Genomic DNA, 23354 nt, shown 5'->3' with positions numbered 1-23354 from the left:
TTGCAGGAGCCCCTTCGTGTTTGCGCACGAGGATTTTTCCGTCACGCACCCAAACGAATTTATATCCCTTCTCTCGAGTGACTTTCCGCGTTTCAGCGTGAAGACTTTTGTTGACCGGTGACAAATGCTCTGATACGAAGACAGGACTAACCGTACCTCCGTAACCGAGATGCTGAGAACTTAGTTTACCGTCTTTGTTAGCTTTATTAAATTTACTTACTGATGCCAACAAGTCGTCTCTGGCTTTAATGCTGCTTAGCTTGACAACAACCGCTCGAGGTCGATTGCTGTTCTTGTCTGCCTTCCTGGTGCGTACAACAGACAAAATATCGTTTTCTTTGATACTTGACGACACGATGTTCTTCAATTGAACGACAGTGGTGATCAGATTCTCGGAACGGTTCTCCGGCAATCCCGTTATTTCAATATTATTTTGTCGTGATTGCTGTTCTACGTGGGCGAGTCTCGACGATAAATCCTGAATTGTCGACCGCAATACTCTGTTTTCGTCCTCTAACTTCGAATAGTGATCTTTGCTCAAGTTTATTTCAGTTTGAAGGACGTCACACACACTACTTATAGCTGCCACTCTCTCCCCGATTTCGCGAAGATAAGCAAGGTCTTTCGTCAAATCCGCGAATTTCTTTTCGAATTTCTCAAACTGTCGAGCCACAGTAGATTCGATTGCTTGTAAGATATCGGTGGCAATAGGTGATGTTTGTGCCGAGCTTGTATTCTCGTCAGTGACAGTTTGTGGGGTGCGTGACTTTTTGGACGAGCACGCCGGGCATACCCATTCGCGGGGTGCTTTATTTGAACGTGCCAAGCGCACACATTCACGATGATATTGAGAATCGCATTTACTGCAGACAATTATGTCTGTCCCCGTAGTTGGTAAGAACTTGCCACATCCTCCGCACTTTGCCATAACGAAATTACTACAGTTTAAATACAGTGGATTTAATTAAACTAATTACAGGCTAGGCTACACTTAAGTGGTACGAAAAACAATATAAGTTAATGGGAACATTGAAATGTATGTATCAATTCTAGCAAAAAAATTAATAAACTAGACTAGTAATAAATATTATCAGTTACAATTTAGAAGGGAAAAAAAATACAACATACAAAAATAATAGCTCAAGTTTAAACCAAAACACACAAAAAAAAAAAAAAAAAAGCAAACAAAAAGATAGCTGCTTCCCGGACGCGAACCGTCGCACTCGCCGCCGCGTACTAAGTTACGGCAGTGATGTTACTGCCGTTGAGCCACGACTGTACTGAGCGATACGTCGAATTACAAATAAGGTTGGCAGAAGTTGTTCCTCGACGACGTGACTTGCAGATTTGAAGTAAACGTTTTAAGTTACACCCACAAAATTCACGCCGGAGCACAAGAGATTAACTATTTTTCACCACACCAGTCCTGTAGCTATCTCCTTACAAACGTTAGGTTCGGCAAATAAACGCACTGAATTACTGTTTTTCTGATGTTTATTATTACGTTTGAAATCGGATTTTGCTGCAGTTAAGTGAAGCGCCTTTAATTGGGAATAAACTGATTTCTTGCCGTTTCCATCACAAACCACAATAACACAAGTCGCACTGAGAGTATTGAGCTACACTGTACGGTTTATTTATAGATTGTTTGAGTTTGACTATTTAAACGGTTTAATTAAGCGCAGCGCGATGCGACGTCTGCGCCCGCGCCATTACCATCATTATCAATTAATAATAACATGGTGGGGAGCGTCGGTGGGTCAGGGGTTAAGCACTTGACTTGCAATTTGCTGGTTCTGAGTTCGAATCCCGCCATGTACCAATGTGTTTTTCGATTTTCGATTTACATATGTACATTTATCCGACGTTCTTACGGTGAAGGAAAACATCGTGATGCAACCTGCACATATCTAAGACATTCAAAGATATGTGTGAAGTCAACCCGCACTGGGCAAATGTGGTTGACTATGGTCTAGTCATCCCTAACTTAGGGTAGGCTCTGAGCGCCTCAGTGGGGATGTATAGTGAGCTGATGATGAATGAATGAAAATAATAATATCGTAGTTAACACACTGAATGCCAAAGTGATAAATACTAAAGACTGATAACAATTAGAGGTGTTACCTTGAAGTCATCTCCTCCGCTGAGGCACTGCAGATGGTGAGTGAGCTGCCAGTAGGTCATCTGTGGTCCGTATGGTGAGTACATGAACCACCACGACGCCGCACCCACAGTCGCCATACCCACGTAACCACCAATTGCCATGTACCTGGTCACATCCGCAACTTGTCAATTGTACAAACAAAACTATATAAACAGAATACAAATGATATGGAGCGAGGTTTACTTATATTTTTTTTAAATGGCTCATTAAAACTATACATAAAAGCGAGGATGGCGTAGAAATTGTAAAGTATTTAAAAAAAATTGCTTTCAGTTGAAGTTACGGAGCTAAAACAGAAAATATAAAATTCTGTATCAACTTAATTAAGCTTAAACATTTTACCATCAATTTAAAAAAAAAAGATAAATGTTTGAGTGCTGCTAGTTAAACAGAAATCAATTTTATGTAATATTTGAAAGTTGTCGTGTTGCAACTATATTTACGTCGACATTGATCTCGGTTCAAGTTACAACATCAGTATATTTTTTATTCTTTGTGTAATGTAACAGTTATTAACTAAATTCAATTTTTATATTATACATATTGCCATCTCACTTTCTTCTTACAAAACAGAGTAGAAGACCAACCTGAAGAACAACCATCCAGAGATGAGACCCTCGTCAGCCTTGCGCGGGGGCTTGTCCATGATGTCGAGGTCGGGGGGGTTGAAGCCGAGGGCGGTGGCGGGCAGACCATCAGTGACCAGGTTGACCCACAGCAGCTGCACCGGGATCAGGGCCTCGGGCAGACCCAGAGCCGCCGTCAGGAAGATGGACACCACCTCACCGATGTTGGACGAGATCAGGTAGCGGATGAACTGCTTCATGTTGTTGTAAATGGCACGACCTGGTAATTGGGGATATTATTTACTATTTCAAAAACTGTATTGAAAATGTACGAAAAATCCAGGGACGAGGAAAATACCAAAAAATTTAAAGCAAAAATACCAAAACATCTTAACAAATGTTCTATTTCAAACAACATTCTACAAGACGTGTTGTGGATAAAGTGTAAATATTTTAAACGATTTTTAATTTATTGTGAAATTTAAGTAAAGTTTGAAAATTAAGGATTATATAACAAGTTATTCTTGTTATTGTAAAAAGTTGTTGTATACCTTCCTCAACAGCGGCGACGATGGACGAGAAGTTGTCGTCAGCGAGCACCATCTCAGCGGCGGATTTGGCGACGGCTGTACCGGAGCCCATAGCGATACCGATTTCGGCTTTCTTAAGCGCGGGCGCATCGTTCACACCGTCACCAGTCTGAAGTTACATTGGATATGTTTGGTTACATTTTACACGTAAGTAAAACCTTCTATATAAATTAATCTATGATTGTTTGTCTCTTGTGCGTTCCTAAACGAAAGGACAGATTTTAATGACAATTTTATACGATGTTCTGACGATACTAGAGAAGGTTTATACCCCAAATTATAAATAGAAAAATAACGGTCTTTTAGTTTTTATCGAATAAGATTATAAGTCTGACAATTTAAAATGATAACTCCCATCATAAATCTGAGTCGATAGTTTTTTTTTTAATATTAAGACATTTAAGTAATGTTGTGTTGTTGTAATAGAGGATAATGTCTTGATAGGAGAGACCGCAACAGTTTATAAACAGTACCGGCCGACTCGCCGGCTCGCGTAAACAATTTGGAAAGCATTCTCAGCGGTTGCTATAATATGTAAACATCAAATAACACCAGCCAATACTCCCACCTAAAAATATTGTTGGCAGTGCAATAAATATTGAGAAATTTATTCGATGCATAAATATCACACGAACGAATTGTGTTGTGAGTTATGTTATGTATAATCTATATTTATTTCCATTAGTTGCTCCGAATCATTAAGTCAGATTCGCTTTGATGTTTTCTACACAAGGATAATATGAACAACATAAATTTGATTCCTCCACATTAAAGTTATTTAAAAAGTCAATACAATGTGGTCGATTACGTTCACCTTATCGTTTATTGATATTAAGTTATTGATGTGACTTTTAATCGTAAAATGTTTTAAAGTAAAAATAAAACGTATTAAGGAACGATTAACTGATAACGCTGCTTTATATTTACGTTGTACAATGTAGTGTGATGTAAATAGGAAGTTCTCATGACTGTAATGCAAAAATATTAAATGTTTTTATTGTTATTTTTTGGTCGATGACATAATGTTGTGATTTTGTGATACTAACCATAGCGGAGATCTCGTTCATGCTCTGCAGGTACTCAACGATCTTGGACTTGTGCGCGGGCTCGACGCGGGAGAAGAGACGCGCCTTGGCGCACGCCGCGCGCTGCTCCGACACCGGCAAGTCGTCGAACTCGCGACCAGAGTACGATTTACCGGTAGTGTCCTCATCCTCACCGAACACACCGATACGCCTACAAAACGAATATGTACGTTACAACGACTTTATAAACTGAAACAAGTAATGGCAATATACAATATCTTTACCTGCAGATAGCCTCAGCGGTGGCCTTGTTGTCACCGGTGATGACGATTACACGGATACCAGCGGCGCGGCAACGGACGATAGAGTCGAACACCTCCTTGCGAGGGGGGTCCAACATGCCCACGACACCGACGAAGGTGAGGTTGACTTCGTAGGTGTAGAATTTGGTGGAGTCGCCGAGGTCCATGTCGTCGGGTTTCATCGGGTTGTCGGCGGTGGCGAGGGCGAGGCAGCGCAGAGTGTCGCGGCCGGTACCGTATTGACGAGTGAGTTCCAGGATGCGGTTCTTCAGGGTGCTGCTCAGAGCCACCTTGTTAGTTCCGACACGAGCGTGAGTGCAACGGTCGAGCACGCCTTCGGGCGCTCCCTTAACGAACAATTTGGGTCCATTACCGAGGCGGGAAGGCTTGAGCGGTGTGCAGTAAGTCGACATAGATTTCCTGTCACGAGAGAACTCGAGGGTGAACTCCTTCTTCCATTTGGTTTCGATCTCCTGGCGGACGACGATGGCTGAAGAGCGGCGGTCGAGGCCGGTCTTGGGGACATTGAAGGGATTCATTTTCTCGGCGAGCACGATAAGGGCGGTTTCGGTGGCCTCGCCTACTTTCTCGAAGGCTTGCTTGAATTCGTTGAAATCGATAGCGGAGTCATTGCACATAACGCAAATGGTGGCCAATTCATGGAGAGCATCAAATTCGGCGGCTTTAACCTTTTGTCCTTTTAGGTAAACGTCGCCGATGGGCTCGTAGGTGGATCCGGTGATTTCAAATTCTAGGAAGTTGCTGTCACCACCCTCAATTTTCTCGAAAATGAACATACGGGAAACGGACATTTGGTTGGTTGTCAAAGTACCGGTTTTGTCAGAGCAGATAACGGATGTGCAACCCAAGGTTTCGACGGAGGGCAGGGACCTGACAATAGCGTTCTTCTTGGCCATTCTTCTCGTTCCCAAAGCGAGACAAGTGGTGATCACAGCGGGCAGACCCTCAGGAATGGCAGCGACGGCCAGAGCGACAGCAATTTTGAAGTAGTACACGGCACCCTTAATCCAGCTTCCACCATGGGCGGGGTCGTTAAAGTGTCCGATGTTGATGGCCCAGACGGCAACGCAGATGACGGAGATGACCTTAGACAACTGCTCGCCGAACTCATCGAGTTTTTGCTGCAGCGGTGTCTTGATCTCTTCGGTCTCCGACATTTCTGTGCGGATCTTACCGATGGCAGTGTTGAGGCCGGTACCGATAACGATACCGCGGGCTTTACCAGCAGCGACATTAGTACCAGAGAAAAGGATGTTCTTCTTGTCCTGATTTACAGCGCGAGGGTCTGGAATGGCATCCGTGTGTTTAATGACGGAGACCGATTCACCAGTCAGGATAGACTGGTCGATACGGATGGTGGTGGAATAGATTTTGATAAGGCGGATATCGGCGGGAATTTTGTCACCGACGGATACTTCAACAATATCGCCGGGCACGATTTCCTTTGCTCGGATTTTCTGTACGCCGGATTTATCTCCTCTAACAACTTTACCCATTTCGGGTTCGTATTCTTTTAACGCTTCGATGGCAGATTCTGCGTTTCGTTCCTGTAAAGTGTTGAACATATTATAACATTGCAACGTCCATAAATACATTGGAATATTTAATTTAATGGAACCTTATTACAGTAAAATGAATACCTCACCTGCCATACTCCTACAACAGCGTTAGCAATAAGAATTAATAAAATAACGAATGGTTCTACGAAGGCTGAGAATGCGTCTTCGTGTTCTTCAAATAAAGCTAAAACCTATAAGAAAAATAAAACTTTTTGGTTATATTGAAAAAACGTTTATATAAATAAGTATACTATTTAGTGTCCTTGTCGATACTTACGAAGGAAATAATAGCGGCTAACAACAAAATCTTCACTAAGAGGTCATCGAATTGCTCCAGAACAAGCTGCCATATACTTTTGCCTATAAACGTGAAATTATTTATAAAATATCATATAACTTGGAATCTTGGTGGTTAAAGAAGACGTTTAGAAGGCTTCTAGGTTGACGTAATCGTCGACGAGAGCGGGAAATTAAATCAGGTCAAGATATTATATAATTGTAACGCTCTACAAACCGTAAACTTGGTGGCTAGGTAATTGAAATATACTATAAATAAACTGATATCTGATTTAGTGAATATTAAATTGTGCGTTGCAGATATTTATTTGTTATTTAATACCACGTGAGTATTTATTGACGTGAAAGATATGACTACAAGGAGAGAAACATTATTTATTTATGCCATGAATGTTAAATTACAATTTTAAATTTTGCTCTAGAAATATAACTTGTTACACTACTTCTAGAGCGAAACGCGGATGGACGTGGGGAGGATTGTAATCTTTAGTCTAACGCAAATCGATATGTGAGATGATTATCTCGCTTACCTTCTTCCGCAGGCAGTTCTGAAAACAGAAAAGCACCGTAATTAGAGGTTTGAATAAAACATCAAAGGAGTAAATTTTAGAGACGATAAACCAGTCAGAGCATGCATGCAATCTATCTCGGCAGTTACGATCGTACATAAAGACGTATACATTGACTACATTTATATATGCTGAACAGCATCTACAGCCTTCAAAGTTACAAGATTCGAATAATACGACTGTTATGACATCTTTTGTAAACCTCTTTGCATTGACAGCGAACGTTACGTATTTTGTGACGCGTTGAATGGCCTTATGTGGACTATCAATAATCTTGATATTCGTTGTTGTACAAACAATATAATATTGGAATGTTGTCGACACTGATTTATCTTCACACTTGATATTTCTTCATTTTCCGTTTGGATTTTACATAATTCATATAAATGTTTAAACGAAGGAATTAATTAAATACATGATTTATCTACACAGATAAGACATTTGTGTTCAAGTTGTTAGTTTTTTGTTGAATTTAGTTACGATTTGGTTTGTTTTAGAGTAAACATGTACGATATCGTCAAGGGCAACAGGACGTCTCTTTCTCAACCTTTGGTGAGCGACTATTTGAATAAAGATGTTGCTCTCAGAAGGATATTGACGTGTCGTGTGGTTTTTGTATGTTAATTAATCGAGCAGCGGCCACATTGGGCCACGTCTGTCCGTGACGTGCGTGACCCGCACGCACTCTGTACACTGACCTCGCTACGTGTGTAATTTTGACGTAATCACGACACAGAAAATCTACTCCAGGTGCTATATGGGATGAGCTTAGTGTATTGAATCATTCGCTAACAATTGGACGGACGTATACATTTACTTTAGATTAAACGAATTGAAATTTTCTATCGATTTAATGTAAGCCATATTCAGGCTTAGGAAAAATACGTGTTCTACGAAGATTTCGTGTGTAATTATTAACAATGAGATTACGTTTGCGTCGTTAATTTCCGCGTGTTTAGCAAATGTTTGTCCGCTTTACGGCCGGGCACGGCGCGGTTGAGGCGATCACGTTCGTGGGGGCCTTTTAAAACGGTTTAACTGCTACCTCTAGGACTCAATAGACGTGTGTAATCAGGCAACGTGCGCTAAGTCAATCGTATAGACTATTTGCGTACAGTGAGGCCGACCGCCGCTGCCGCGCCGAGACGAATGTTAGCAATTAGTCAAAGCAACGATAACACGTTCAGTTGGCATCTGATCGTTTGCGTCACAATACGGTAACGGGTGATTACTTCGACGGCTCCAATATGATGATTATATAGTTAACGTTACAGTTGCGCCTTTAAATAATAAAAGAGAAGACATTGTTTCGGAGACGGAATAATTTGTTTAGATTAATGTTTTAGCTGTGAGACAATTGTTTATTCTATGCGGGTATGTAATTTACGACGAGTGGATTAGGAAAGAAATCGATTTAGTTGTAACCACGTCTACAGGTGGCCGGTAGTAACATTGAACTACAAGATTGCGCGGCGCGCCCTTGCCGACGAATTGTTTGACTGAATAAATTACGTTGCAAAACAAATGAGCTATTTAAAAATGTATCAAAGTTTGTATAAACTACTTGTTTTTCATGTAGTTTTAAAATTCATGAAATGCTAAGAAGTTGTGGCAACAAGATACGATTAGTTGGAGTTCTCGAGAGCTTAGATTGATAAATAAGTTCTCACGTTTTCTTAACCTAATCAATGTAGGCAAGTTCTATCTGATTTAACATCTTAAATGTGACACGGTGTAATGGTTTACTTATATTGTTCTATCTTATATTTACAGTATTAACAGTTGAATGTTGTATGTAGATATAGTCAAATACTGCACGTAAAGAATGAAAGCGAGCACAGGTTTAATTTATGTGCGTGTGTTTAAATTGCAATCTCTTCTTCCCACACATATTTCTAGACAAGAGCAGCTACAAGTGTAGCTATTAAAACTTTATATAATCTTAATAATTAATAATAAATTCTGCACTCACTACTGCACTTTAATGTTTAATTTATTACTAATAGATCAAACGAGTTGCTAAATTTAATATTTGCTGCAAATAATAAGTGACTTATTAAATTTGTGAACGGAATAAATAAAATCAATTGAAGTTCGGAGCGTTGAAATAATCGTTGGCTATGAGAATATTTATTAAATAAATATATAATAGTGGTAGAAGATAGCGCGTCTGCCGCATTTGTAGACGCAAGCCGCCAACGTCGGCCGTCCAAAATAAACCGGCCGCTGGTGGCCATCTATATTATATTTTAGTCTGTACGCTGAGCTCACCGCGCGTCAACATTCCCGGGCGCCTCCTGCACGCTCCTCACGGTACAGAGCACTGTTCATTCACTACTGCTTAATGCACTTTCGCACTTCTTAATCACTACCTATAGGTCTAACAATGTCCCACATCCTCGATATGCCCAATTATCTAGTACCGGTCATTACTTGATATCATGCGGTTAATATTTGTCATACTTCAAAGATGGGGTAAAATTGTAACGGTATTCCAATCGTTTTTATAGGGGTATGAAGAGATATCCAACGTAAAAAATATTGTAAATATGAAAAAAATTAAGACGGTCTTTAGATGGACCTAAAAACCTCAACTTTGGAAACTGGCGCGTATCAAAACTTTACCATTGTGCAGAGCAGTTTATTAGACTTGGTCTATAATACAACGATGTGCTCACCAAGGATATATTAGACCCTAACTGTAATTTGAGTAGTATTTTAAATTTAGTCAGAAAGTTTATTGCAGTTTACTGTTTAATATAGTTGAACTTTTCTCTAATCATGTTTCACTTAATAATCTTTAAGAGTAATAAAGGCATACATTGTTCAAATAACGTGTTCATTCAATAATTATATTTAAAATAACCGTAGTAATAAAATTACATACTTGCATACAATTAGTATGTAAACGTGTAGTGATTCAGAGGCGAAGAATAACTTATCGCGCATATCGCGTTCGACAACTCAAAGAACACATGGCCAATAACAGCTGTTACATAAATTAAAAACTACCAGTGGTTAGCAAATTTTCAGTTATAATTCACTACAAAATATATTGTTTATAATTGTAAAATTTGCTAATTTATATGAAAGTTTGTTAAATAAAGTAACAAAGCGTTATATTTTTGCACTTGTTACGAAAATATAAATTGTTGATATAAATAACAGTATTTTACAAACCTGTACGCCACAGAGAATACGTTTTAATGTATTACAGAGAAACTAACATCCAGAACTAGCGTTAACTTGACTGGTCGACGTATTCCGAAGTTTAACATTGAAGGGATTAAATTGTTTATACTTTCGTGAGCCATTATGATAAACTAATTAATATACGGCTAACACAGAGCATTTCTTCGCCGTCGCGTAACGTGCTGAACTCTCGTCATTGCGAAGCAACACAAATAAACACTCGCCCTGAAGATGGACCACCTATGGGTATGAAACTTTCAGTGCCGCCACCGAAAAATTATACGGGAGCGTTAGCCGTATATTAATTATTTTATTGAATGGATTTGAATTGAACATATTCAAGGTCCACATATTTAGATCGAATTTTGACATGCACAAAGTTCAAAATCAATTCCCTAAAGCCCTAAACAATTATACCTTTTGTTCTACAATTTAAATTCAAAGCGTTATTTAATCTAACGTACGCGTAAAGCTTTTAAATGCTTAATGAATGTGAAAAAGTATGTTAATATGATTGCATTAAGGGAGTTAATATGTAAACATTGGAATGGTCGGCGTTCAACATCAAAGCGTCGGGATATTGATCTGGGAGCGGTTTGTTTCGGCCGAATCTATTCTGGTTTGAAGTGTTCCGTATTGTGACCAGCTCGGTGGCGAAATGACGCGAACGCGATGTGCCGAAGCAAACTATCCGACATCTAATGCCACGGCTGTTGTAAATAAACAACGATATTAACAGCGTTTGGCGTCTAATTATTGATAGATCAATAGCGGTAGGGTGGTAACTGAAAATACACAGTAGGGATTTATTTTATTAATAGAAATGCTGACATAGCTGTACCAGAAAAAGGGAAAATTAACAATATTCAATAAAAAAATTGATCCGATGACGTTGCATCATTTTAGTCATATAAATTGACTTTAAACATCAATAAAGGTTTCGCCGATTTCCTGCCTTGCATCACAAAGAATAACGAAGTACACACAAAGACAAGGGGTCTTCTACTAGTTCTATTTCTTCTACTATTCTAGGAAAATCAATTCGGATATTACTTAAAAGAAATACGATTGTCTTCGTTATTACTCGAATGTAAACACAAAGTCGTACGACGCGGCGCGGCGGTAAGTTACTACGCAAGTATTACTGTGAATTAAAGATTTGGAATATTAATTTAAACCAACCCTAAAGTAAGGTATACAATATAAAAGATGACTAGAAACAGTCTGTTATCTTAGTTGTTCTTAAGATTTAGCTTATCGAATATTAAACAGAGCATTTAGTAACACAAACTTAAGTTTACACATCGGTAATGAAAGCCGAGGCGTCAGTTGTTTTATCACAGTTGCATTTTAATATCTTGTTTACGTTCATTCGCAGTTTTCTTTTCACTGCAAATATTTGACTGGCATAAAATAACATTTATTTTTCTCAAATTTCCAAACTGAGATGTTCCTTTTATGACTGTGTGTGAACTAATTAAGCATCTCTATTATCGAAAAACAAAATACTGTCTTGCTCATTCTAATATGAATAAACAAGGACAACCAAATATCTTAGTAAGTTAATAATCGTTAGATCAAATTTAATGGTGTAACTTTATTTACGTGTTTAGAACATTCACAGATAAAAAAGGAAACATATCTATAATTATGTGTTAGGCATAGTAAGTAGGTTTGTGACCTAAAGAGATAAGCGTAGATAAAGATTATAGATTTCCTACATAGAATGTAGGTCATTCTTGGTTTTTCTTTTTGTTCCATACATTTCTTACTTTCACAATCCTACATAATTTCAAAAGAAACGCAATATTGGAGTTTATGCACATTTTAAAATTTTTTACTTAGGACTGTAAAAAGAATTAGTGTAGTTAAGAATTTTCCCCTAGTTTATTTTTAGATTTTGAACTAAAAAAGACCGAAACCAGCCCAACGGTCACATAACCATAGGTTTCACCTAGATGAACAAATATTTTGTTATCTCTGTTTATTCTAAAGTGAACACAAGGGATGCCAATACCCTTTTCTTGTGCAAACCCGAAGTACCGTGCGGGCCTATGTCAGTTTATTAACCGTACATTAAATACTCTTTTTATGATTCTTTTATTAATTGTTATTATTTTTCTCCAATAACCATCTTACTAATTAAATGCAAATGTTTAGATGGATGGATGTTTGTTTGAAGGTATCTCTGGAATTGCTCAACGGGTCTTGATGAAATTCAGCACAGATGTAGAACATAGTCTGGAAGAACACATAGGCTACTAATATGTTTTTTTTTTAAATTCCGCGCAGTCGGAGTCGCGGGCGACAGCTAGTTTAATAATAATTTTTAGTCGTACTTTATACTAATAGTAAATTGTCTTTCACATAATATAGTTAAAAGATTTTATAAATAAGCGAGGTGTAAGGGTTGTTGAGGTGATAGGTATTGGCGCCCCGTGTACGCTCCAAGGAGCAAGGGCACACGGACCATTGACGCCCAGTTATTGACCTGCTATAAATAAACCCATATATATCTATATTTTTACGAAAATCCATAGAGAATAGATTATTTTCTTTATTCAGAAAGATGTATTATTGGTTGGAAATATAGACAGCTTATAACAGATGTTCTGAATGAATAGCATATAGAAAGGGATTTATGGTACCACAATAACGGTATACCCTAAAAATTCTTCTCTATACTACAGCAACAAAACATAGAGAGAAGGTGAATAAATAAATTTATGATCCAATTTTTTTTTAATCAAAGTTATTGGCAAACACTACTTAATCCTGGAAACACCGAAGCTCCCAAGTGCATATTGTTAACTAAATGAAATGAAAGTAATAAGTATGTGGAATCATGGATATTAATTTAATACTAATTTTCTCAAGTCTCAAAAGATTAGAATTAATAGTAGATAAAAATTTATAGTTTGTAACATTTTTGCCCATTTACCACATTAGAAAACATTTCAGTTTCAAAATAAAGAAAACTCAGATGTTCATTATTAGCTAGAATAGTTCAAATTAGGATTTACTAATAGTTTGAATGAAAAATTTGTGCTGCCTAGAAAGGTCTAACGGAAGTTATCGTGCCTGTTTAGAAATTTATTTTAAGTGTACAAGGAATATGACTGACTAGTCGTATCCGCATGGGATTTCAGAGAAAAATGTGATTTGCTCTCAGAGCAATACAAAACAGTCTCACAATTACTAACTATATTAATGATATGCAGAAAAATAAGCAACTGTAAACCAAAGAAGTTGAATCAAAGGTTATTAACAAAATGTAACTCATTATGTTTTTAATAGGAATATAAAGGATATGACAATGCTTGTGGTAGTTTTATATTAAAAATTGATAATAATATGAAGGTTTTTATGTAGTGTTTAACTCAACTATTATTAGTCATTAAAAACAATTATGTCTATGTATATGAATAATCAAGATTATAAAGTATGTGCATATCCGAGGACACATTTTTTACACTTAAAATGTATTTTTGTTTATTATTTAAAACTATTTAACTTAAAACTTTGTCTTAAAGTGTAAAAGAGTTCGCATCCAAGTAACAAACAATTTTTTTTAAATTATATACTTAGTGTTGTGTACATTTTGGTTAAAACAATCTAATGGAGTTTTATAATAATTCTCCTCAAAGTGAACATGTGAATTTGAGTAATTAAGAGAATTAAAATGCTACAGTAAGCTATTGTAATGTCATTAGTTAGCAGTTCAGTGTTAATTCAACCTTAATGGTTTCTTTATTGTATACAACTCAATTTAACTAATAAGAAAAAAAAAATCGCATATCTCTTGACATATTAAAACATTGAATAACATAATTAATTTGCTCTGAATGGTTTATTCTATAAAAGAACGCAATAATAAGGAGTAAACAAAGAACTTACCATTTGGCCCATATTTGTCTTGGTTCCTCTTAATTTGATCAGGAGTCAGGCCTTTATCTGGGTCTGTGCCGAAGTATCCTAAGACTTCATCCACGGATTTCGTGTGAGCGTCCTCCATGGTGGAATTTCTACGTTGCCGTCAGTTCTAAAATGTAAAAGAATTTAGGTTAGAAATGACAAGTCATCATTGTCTACTCGATCGAAGGCTTTGGAGGTTATGTTGGCATTGTTTTTTACTTACGTAGTTGTTTTTTTTTTTTACGAAAATGGTAACAATATAGCTTTATGCGTAATAAATTATTTAACCTCTTTTAAGTTTTGCCTATCTACCAAAATTAATTTTATGCTAAGATGATAAACTTTGGGCTATACCACATCTATAAAACAATAAGCACACTTGTATGTGATTTGAATGTTTGAAGAATTAAATATAGGACAGAAACTAAAAAGGATAACGAGCGATTTCCTATATACTTAGCACCGTTTGACTTAACCATTGCAAACTCACCAAATTTTGTAACACATGAGAAGGTGTTGTCTCCTTTAATAATTCACTTAAATAAAAAAGCCTTAACCTTAATTTATAAAATAAAGACTGAATTTTGTACTAAGCAAATACTTTTTCTCGTAAATATCATAAACTACACGAACACGTATCTAATCCAGCCGTCATTTTTTCATAGACTGACGTTGTAAAAATCTTTGCTCATAGCGCCACCTATTACGAGGGTCAAGAATGAGTTAAATCAAACTAGAATCTTTTTTCGACAAAACGTGCATAAAAAAGAAATTAAATAACGATCTTAAAATACAGTTCCTAAAATACAAATATAAAAAAAATGGAAGAAGGAATATAACTGAAGCATTACAAATATATTTTATGATGTCGAATAAATGTGGAGCAATTCTATAGGTTGAAATTATACCACGTGACGTAATGCTATTTTTGTGCCACAGGCGCCTAGAAAGTGCGGTATTTTTAAAATTCAGAACCAGCTATATAATTTTCTTTGGGTTATGTAACACTTTATCACTCTTATTTACTACCACTAAATTTAATAAACCTTATATAGCACTGTATTTCACTGTAATTATTAATTCACTCACGGTAAAATTGTTTTATGGATTTTAAATTAGGGACTTACTGAATAAATTTTTTTCGACAGCTGCGAGAAGGAAAGAAGAAATAAGAGTGACGCGGGAGATGTTTTCCCGCCGCGCCCCGAGTAGCGACTCCCGGGCAAAGAGCGACGATTTTAGAGCGGCGCGGGCGCGGCGGAGGGACACGAAGGAGATTTCTTTAATTATTTTGGCAACAGTACTCGATGGCACAGCCGAGTCCAGGGTTGCATGTCGCGCAGCCGCCATCGTCCGCCGATCTATGATGATCTTTTTATAGCAGGCGCTGCCCGGGTCGAGCTGCCGCCACTATACAAATATGCCATATTTGTTTGGACCAATAGATTCATTCTTTTAAATTTATTGCTTTCAAAATTCCTTTTTCCTTTCTAAGTTCTATTATAGGAAGCATTATCTTTGAAAATATATTTACAATTTACACAGAAAGATTTTTTATTTTCATAAAATATGAGATCTAAACTTGATATATATTAATTTACCTTTAAATGCTGCAGTTTCGTTTCGGTTTTTTTTTAAATTTTATCGTGTAAATTCACCAGGCGACCAATGGTTAATTTTAAGTAAAATTATTAGACTAATGACCCATAATCTAGGATTTTTATGAGATAACAAATTGGGTGAAATCATAAGCAAGTGTCATTATACTGTGTTATAATGTTTTTAAAGCCTATAGGATTGAATTCTTTTTGGATTTTATATTTATGTTTATTTTGTAATCTACTTTATATTGAGAAATGTAATTTGTATTTATTGTGAGCAGTAAAAATGGAAGTTTATTTTTTTAAGAAAATAAATTAACTGATACTATTTGAAAATAAACATGAGATGTTCTAGAAATGTTGGTTTGATATTTTCTCAGGTGATTATCATCTCCTGTAAGTTTATTTGGAGCGTGGCCGACGGCGACGCGACGCTTCGACATTGGAGCTAGTTGCTGGCAAAGCTTGACTACTTTGTGACACTGATCTATGTGAATAAACATTTTTGTATCGTTCGTCACAGTCTGTTTAAAATGACAATATGAATTTCAAGTATAAATGAAAAACTTTAATTATTTAAGTTCATCATTATCAGCTTACTGCTGGCCCAGTTCGGGTTGGTTGACTTCATACATACATATCTTTATTCGAAGATATGTGTCGGTTGTATCACGAACTTCACCGTAAGGACGTCGAATAAATGTACATATGTAAATCTAAAAACACATTGGGACACGGTGGGATCGAATCCAGGACCTGCAGTTTACAAGTCATGTACTTAATCCTTGAGCCACCGACGCTCTTATTAATACGTCTCTATTCAGTGATTATATTTACAATTTATTATGGAGCTTGACCGTAGGACAATAATGCAATTTTAAAAGGATAGTGTTATCATAAAAAACTTAAGTTTTGTTTAAAAAACTAATGTGGCTTTTAATGTGGCACTAAAATCTTTAAAGTTTTCTGTAAAGCCTGTCGTTCATTACTCGCAGCACTGAATATTTTAGAGACATAAAAGATAGGCAGGCCTTTGTATCAGTCGTTTTTAAACTCTCATTCTCTAGCGTCTTGCTTTTATTTCGAATACGTACACAAAATAATTGGACTAGAAACATTTTTTTTCCACGAACTCTAACAGATTCTAACAAGAACTACTACTGTGATTATAATTCTTACACATTTAAAAACATTTGTCGTTAAACTAGTTGTCGCCCGCGACTCCGTCCGCGCGTAATTAAAAAAAAACGTAAATATGTAGTAGCCTATGTGTTCTTCCAGACTATGATATATCTGTGCCAAGTTTAATCAAGATCCATGGAGCCGTTCCGGAGATACCTTCAAACAAACACCCATCCATCTGAACATTCGCAATTATAATACTATAAGATTACACATTTAAGGTACATATAGATATTAGGTACTATATAGCTACGAACAAGGCGGGGTCGAGGTCAAGTACAAACTCCTACTATTTAAAAACAATAGCAATCGCTTTTGTTTTTGCAAGCCTAGTTACGTCGGTGTTTGTGCGTGAACTTAATTTCTCGGTCCTTGGCCGATTACAACGCTTATCTGAAGATCAACGACCCGTGCTGAATTAAAGTGATTAAAATGAACAATCGTCTTTCTTTTCCGTTTTTTTATCATTAAATCTATATTTTTATACGAACACAAAGGATTTTAATTCTTTTATTTGCGTTTGACAATCAGATAGGGTTGCCAAACGATAAAAAAACATAAGCTATAGAAAACTTCCTCTATTATGTTTTAAAGTACTGGTAATAATTACGAAAATAAAGAAAAATACTTTATTAAGCCCAGATTGGCTTAATTTTAAATTAAATAGTAGTAAACTAACAAATAGTTTTGAAGATATCACGATCGCAAACAATAAGCTTAACCGAAAAATCAGATCACGGGCTGGGCACGGTCGTGTTTACATGATTTATATCAGAGAGATCAGACTTATATTCATTGCCACCTGGTAGAAGCAGGGGCTGGTCGCTAGATAGTTTAATAATATCGTAGATCTCGTTACTAACCATTCTACACTTTGTTTGTGATTACCTAATTTTTTATCAGACATTTAAATAACATAATTTTTACACATTCATTATTCACAAACATAATAAATTATTCGTTTGTATAATACTGGAATGCCTTGTAAGGTTTTGAGATAATTACTTTTGTTCTAATTCACTTGACTGCATCTAAAGATTACGCATCATATTCCATATATAGGTTTGTAACTTAAAATTCAGGCTATTACAATCACAATCAATTTTACCGTGGTATCACACTGCCACTGCCACGTGGTATCCTATCCAGAATACCTATCCAAAAATATATTATCATACTCTCATTCTCTTTGCATAAGCAGGTAATGGAAACACACGGTTAAGTTCAATAGTGTTGCGTCAAATAATTAAGTTCTTATATTTTAACTATCAGGGAAATTACAGCGACAATGAATGTTTTTATGCATTAAATTCTAATGTTCTTTTAAAATCATTAATCTTGAGTTTTATGACACAGTCGAAAGTATATTCCAACTAACGATCTCCCGGCGACTAAAGAAAAATGTCAGCCTTGTGTTGTACCGATGTTATTATATTTAGAGACAGAAAATAGAAAATGACAGGGAAACAGCTGAATGCCAATGTTAAAAGCTATTTCGGTGTCCCGAATAAAAATGTAGGCATGAAATCAAATACTAATGCTACAGGCAACGCTAAAACTATTTTATATTTAAAAGAATGTTAGTTTAGTAAAACTATTTTGCCTTCAATTACATTTGTACTTTTAAAAATTGTGCCTTATTTTAAGTGCTGAAATCATCAAATCATTTTAAGCACCAGTTGATTCTGTTTACTAATTTTTTAAAGTATCATAATCGGACAACAACACTGATAGTTTAAGGGCAAAGTTGTCGTTCACGGGACCAAGTCATTTTTCGTCACGTGATCACACCATTCTTGGGTGATTGGTGTACGACATAGGTGGTGTCGTAGATCTAAAGGTGAACGAATCTACGAACTAATCTCATTCTATATAGAAATAAGCTTAGCATACAAACGAAAAAAGAAGTCTATCATAGTAAAACCGAATAAACTTAAGTTGAGACATTTCTATTAACATTAATTATTTTTTATACTTAGTAGAAATTAAACACAGAACACAAAACAGCGAAGAAAACCTATTGTTACTGGCTAGTGATGTTATAAAAATACAAAGAAGGTTAATTGTTTTATTCGAATCGAGTGAACAGTTACCGTTAATTCAATACAGACATTTGTAGTAAAGGATTACGTTTAACGACATTAACGATCGATTAAAAAAAACATTAGCCAGACTGCGTACTAATCCACATATCTCCGAGCTCATAATATTTAACATTAGTCCGTTTTATTTGTTGTTTACGTTTGTAATTTTATAAAACGACATATTTTTTAAAAGAAATCGACAGTGTTAAAAAGTGAAAATTTCTTTTAACTTGTGTTTTCAAGTAAGTAAGACTAAATACAAATTTTAAAACGATTTCTAGTTTCTTTCAAGAAAGGAAGCTGAAATATTATTAGCTTGATTAAAAAAAATAGGCCCACTAAACTTAATGTTTGTACACATTCCATGCCTGTCTTCTACATATGATACTTTGGTAAGAAAAATAAAATCTTAAAAATGAAAGGGCCTGTAAATGGGGCATGGGGGAGCAGATAGGTGAGAAGCTTCCTCAGTTCAGTTTCTTGATTATGGCTCTCCCTCAGCGAGAAGCTTCCTCCCTCCCCTTGAGAATTGAAAAAAAAAAACAAAATATATACTAAAAAAATAAGTATAAGATAATATGTATACTCCTGCTAAAAATAAGTTGCTAACAATCCCAATAGATCCAAAATGACTACTTCTAAGTACTTCTTTAAAAACTTTGACTATATGTTGATGTTCATTCCCTATGGAATAAAAAAAGGAATTTATGCTACTAGTCCTCCCCTAGATCTAACCTATATCATCATCTGGCGACGCCATTGAATAACACATATTTTGACAAAATGTCAATTGTGTTTTTAATCAAAACCGCTATAGAAGTATTTTAGAAGAAACTTTACTATTTTTACTATTTGATGCACAAATTTCAAATAAATATTTTAAATTGAATCAATTTTCAAGGCAACGCGGAAAAATATAAAGATGAAGAATAAATTGATCTTAAAAATTCTTTTTCTATTCTTTGACGAAACAAATAATAATAAATAAAACTCCATCATCTATAATAGTTGATCTAAGATGAACTTTTGTTCGAGTTTAACTAGAAACACGCCGATGGACGGTGTGCTGAGTATTGAATACGTGGAGAAATGCTTTTAAAATTCCTTGATAATGTAACGAGGAGATGTATGGCGGTACGTCGGTGCGTACGCACGCTGTAACCACTATCGAAGAATATATTCGTAAGGTGATTCGTCATCTAGAAATAAAACAGGCGAAGGTAATAATCGAAATAGAATAGTACTTGAGTGTGTCGTAACCATCTGCTTTGGCAGGTCTAAAGTTGGCCGTCCGTGCGAGGGATTTAGGTGTTGTATTGGATTGATACGAAAGGCTGAGTGAACTTTTCGCAGCCAAATTCTGAATACACGTGCGGAGTTGGTATGCGATTGATTTAGGTACCTAATCGAGTTGAGTGATGATTGTATTACAACTACAAATTACTGTTGCCGTACGGTTGTAAACTAATTGTTCTACTTTACCGTTTCCGCTTGAATAATTTTTAACGAAATTTAGTTGCCTATTTAATCTCCATATATACATATGTAGAGAACGTTTAAGTAAGCTTAATTTGGTATGGACCTAACATTCAGTGACTTGTAATCTGCAGGTCATGGGTTTTAATCCCGCCATGTTCCAATGTGTTTTTCGATATTCGATTTACATATGTACATTTATCCGACGTTCTTACAGTGAAGGAAAACCTCTTGATGCAACTTGCACATACATGTGCAAAGAAATACAAAGACATGTGTGTAAACATAAACCCGCACTGGACTAGCGTGGTTGACTAAGGCCTAATCACCCCCTAACTTAGGGGCTCCGAGCGCCTCAGTGGGGACGAATAATGGGTTGATTATGATGTTTGTAGGAGGATAATCGTTAATTTAAATGTAAATTGTATTAATTGGCTACTTTCTGTGGCTAAGTAAGATTTTAAAAAAGTTATATTTTTCGTTTAGGTAGGCGTTTGATTGGTCACCAATTACACGAAAGTTGACCCGCATTCGTCGATGTATTCGTGTATGAGTTTTAAGGAATATAAATAAGTATTTATTTAAGCTAAAGTAATGACTATTACACAAAGTATACAAGAATATAAGAATATATTGCCGGTGCTATATTTGTAAAATATGTTAGGATTCGGATTTAGACAAATCCCTATTTTCCTTAGTGCTAGTATGTAGTAATCATTTTCGGTTTCCTTGAGTTTGACTATTCGCGTAAATATATGTTGGCAAATATGAGATTCAAATAATAAATTCAGATATTGTGTCGACGTTTGCGGCATTCGCTATGCTTATCATAAACTTTTATAATCAATAATTTTGTAACGTAAAAAAAAATACTACATGTGAAGATTTCTCTTGTACGGATTTGGTTTATATGTTGTGTATATATATGTGTTTATGTTTTTGTTTATATTATATAGTTTATAGAATCATATTGATGTTTTGTTTTTAACATAAAAAATCGTATCAACAACTAAACATAATATGTTATCTACGCAAAAAAATTATGGCAAAGTATGAAATCATGCAAAACTCTAAGAAAACACGACAAACGATGATGTTGAATAGTATATGAGCACAACATACTACACTACATTATTATTTCATTAAAATAAAAAAATTAAAATACAAAATGAGATTTTCGTGGGTTATTTCCGTGCATAAATAGACAAAAGCAGAATGATGTATTAATAGCTAATGATAAGCGTAATGATGTATGTTGATTTATTTGTATTAATAGCTAATTAATAGCTACTTCATTTGTATAATATCACTATTACAATAACAAATAAGCTCTCACGTTTACCTCTATGTGGTAGAAAAATAACAATAGCTGTTTGAGTTTATACCGAATCTACTATTTACACCTAAATGTCCCAAAAATTATAATATTTATGAATGGTAGGTATTGCGATATTGCAATTGCTTCATTCATCATATCATTAACGTATTTTTATGTTCTTATATCATTCAATTTACATCGAGAAAACTGATCTTTTGTCACCTCAAATATAAAATTCTCGTGTCACAGTTTTCGTTCCCGTACTCCTCCGAAACGGCTTGACCGATTCTCATGAAATTTTGTGAGCATATTCATTAGGTCTGAGAATCAGCCAACATCTATTTTTCATTTTTTTTTTAATTGCGCGCGGGCGGACTCGCGGGCGACAGCTAGTTTCTTTATAAATTTTTGTTTCATGAAACTACCATCTCGTTTTTCGTATTCTTTCACAATTTCAGAGCAACATAGTCGTGAGAGTTTATTTATATTATGTTAATAATTTAATTGGCAATCACAGCCGTTCACATTCTTTTTCTAATCAATTATTTGTATTGTTATAAAAAATTTACATTTATTTACATATGGCAACCCTGGACTTTATCGTGAATATCGTTGTTCTATTTTCTTGCAAATTAATTCACGGACGCTGAAGTTATAATGATTAATTATATATCAGCTATATAATTCGCACTAGAAATATCCATTTATTGCTCAAATCCAAGGCCGCGACTCTATCGGCGGGCAACACTGAACTAAAACACAATGCACAGGCCACAGTTCCGTTTCGATAGCACCATCACAAACTCGCAGCGAAACTTACCGTATCACTTTTCACTTGGTCCCAATCACTTATAACATAAAATTATTAGTATTTATTTATTTATTACAGTAAGAAAGGTTAGTGTGCCCCATGAGGACAGCTTCGAAGTCGCTGTGAGCCGGGCGTGGGAGCAGAGGGGCGTCCTCTTTTATAAGCTCTGCGGCGGCGGTGGCGGCGGCGGTGGGCCAGGTGCCAGCACGCACTCGTTACAGATCTACTCGACGCCCGAGCACCTCTCAAAATACCCACTCAATAACCTAACACCACTCAGCAAGGTCCACAGTCGAATGTAAATGATTCCGAGAACTTATGTTAAGAACATCACTCCCGGTGACAGCCCTTGACGTTGCTTTGCCTTAATTTACAAATTAATACAAACAAAATACATTTCAGTTGTATGTTTTATTTAACCGTGGGTTTCCATTGCCGAAACACTAATACAAAACACATTGACATACTTCACATTCTTTTTGAAAACAACAAGAAGGCAGTGGAATTCTACGGCTATAATGCATCAGTAAAATTTTGGCCAAAAACTGAAATATTACATTTTTTTAAACTATCTTTTACTCAAAACAGTTAAAATGTTTAGCTATTAAGTCAAGCAATCTGAATTCTTTTCTTACATTTAATCGAAACATGTAAGTAACTACATTCGTAGAAGGCACAAATA

At 35.9% G+C, this 23354-nt stretch overlaps 1 protein-coding gene across 5 annotated transcripts in view; it reads right to left on the bottom strand.

The window, feature by feature from the left end:
* The window catches only part of LOC106720311 (calcium-transporting ATPase sarcoplasmic/endoplasmic reticulum type), a 30039-nt gene extending 7221 nt beyond the window's left edge, over positions 1 to 22818 (bottom strand). For 3 of the 5 annotated variants that reach the window (XM_014514932.2, XM_014514931.2, XM_014514928.2), the window contains exons 1-10: positions 15328 to 15451; positions 14183 to 14327; positions 7055 to 7072; positions 6505 to 6587; positions 6314 to 6418; positions 4630 to 6215; positions 4367 to 4556; positions 3282 to 3429; positions 2752 to 3010; positions 2125 to 2269 (exon numbers count right to left, since the gene is read on the bottom strand). In XM_014514932.2, the coding sequence (XP_014370418.2) occupies positions 2125 to 2269; positions 2752 to 3010; positions 3282 to 3429; positions 4367 to 4556; positions 4630 to 6215; positions 6314 to 6418; positions 6505 to 6587; positions 7055 to 7072; positions 14183 to 14300 (2652 nt within the window). In that variant the 5' untranslated portion in view covers positions 14301 to 14327; positions 15328 to 15451. Of the gene's footprint in view, positions 1 to 2124; positions 2270 to 2751; positions 3011 to 3281; positions 3430 to 4366; positions 4557 to 4629; positions 6216 to 6313; positions 6419 to 6504; positions 6588 to 7054; positions 7073 to 14182; positions 14328 to 14690; positions 14856 to 15327; positions 15452 to 22681 lie in introns of those variants that run through there. The other 2 variants (XM_014514929.2, XM_014514930.2) reach the window with 2 other exon arrangements.
* Positions 22819 to 23354: the final 536 nt, after the last annotated feature.

The sequence above is a fragment of the Papilio machaon genome, chromosome 4, assembly GCF_912999745.1.
Source record: "Papilio machaon chromosome 4, ilPapMach1.1, whole genome shotgun sequence".
In the NCBI taxonomy this organism is placed as follows: Eukaryota; Metazoa; Arthropoda; class Insecta; order Lepidoptera; family Papilionidae; genus Papilio; species Papilio machaon.
The sequence above is the reverse complement of the archived record's forward strand: the minus strand, read 5'-3'. Positions and strand labels throughout refer to the sequence as shown.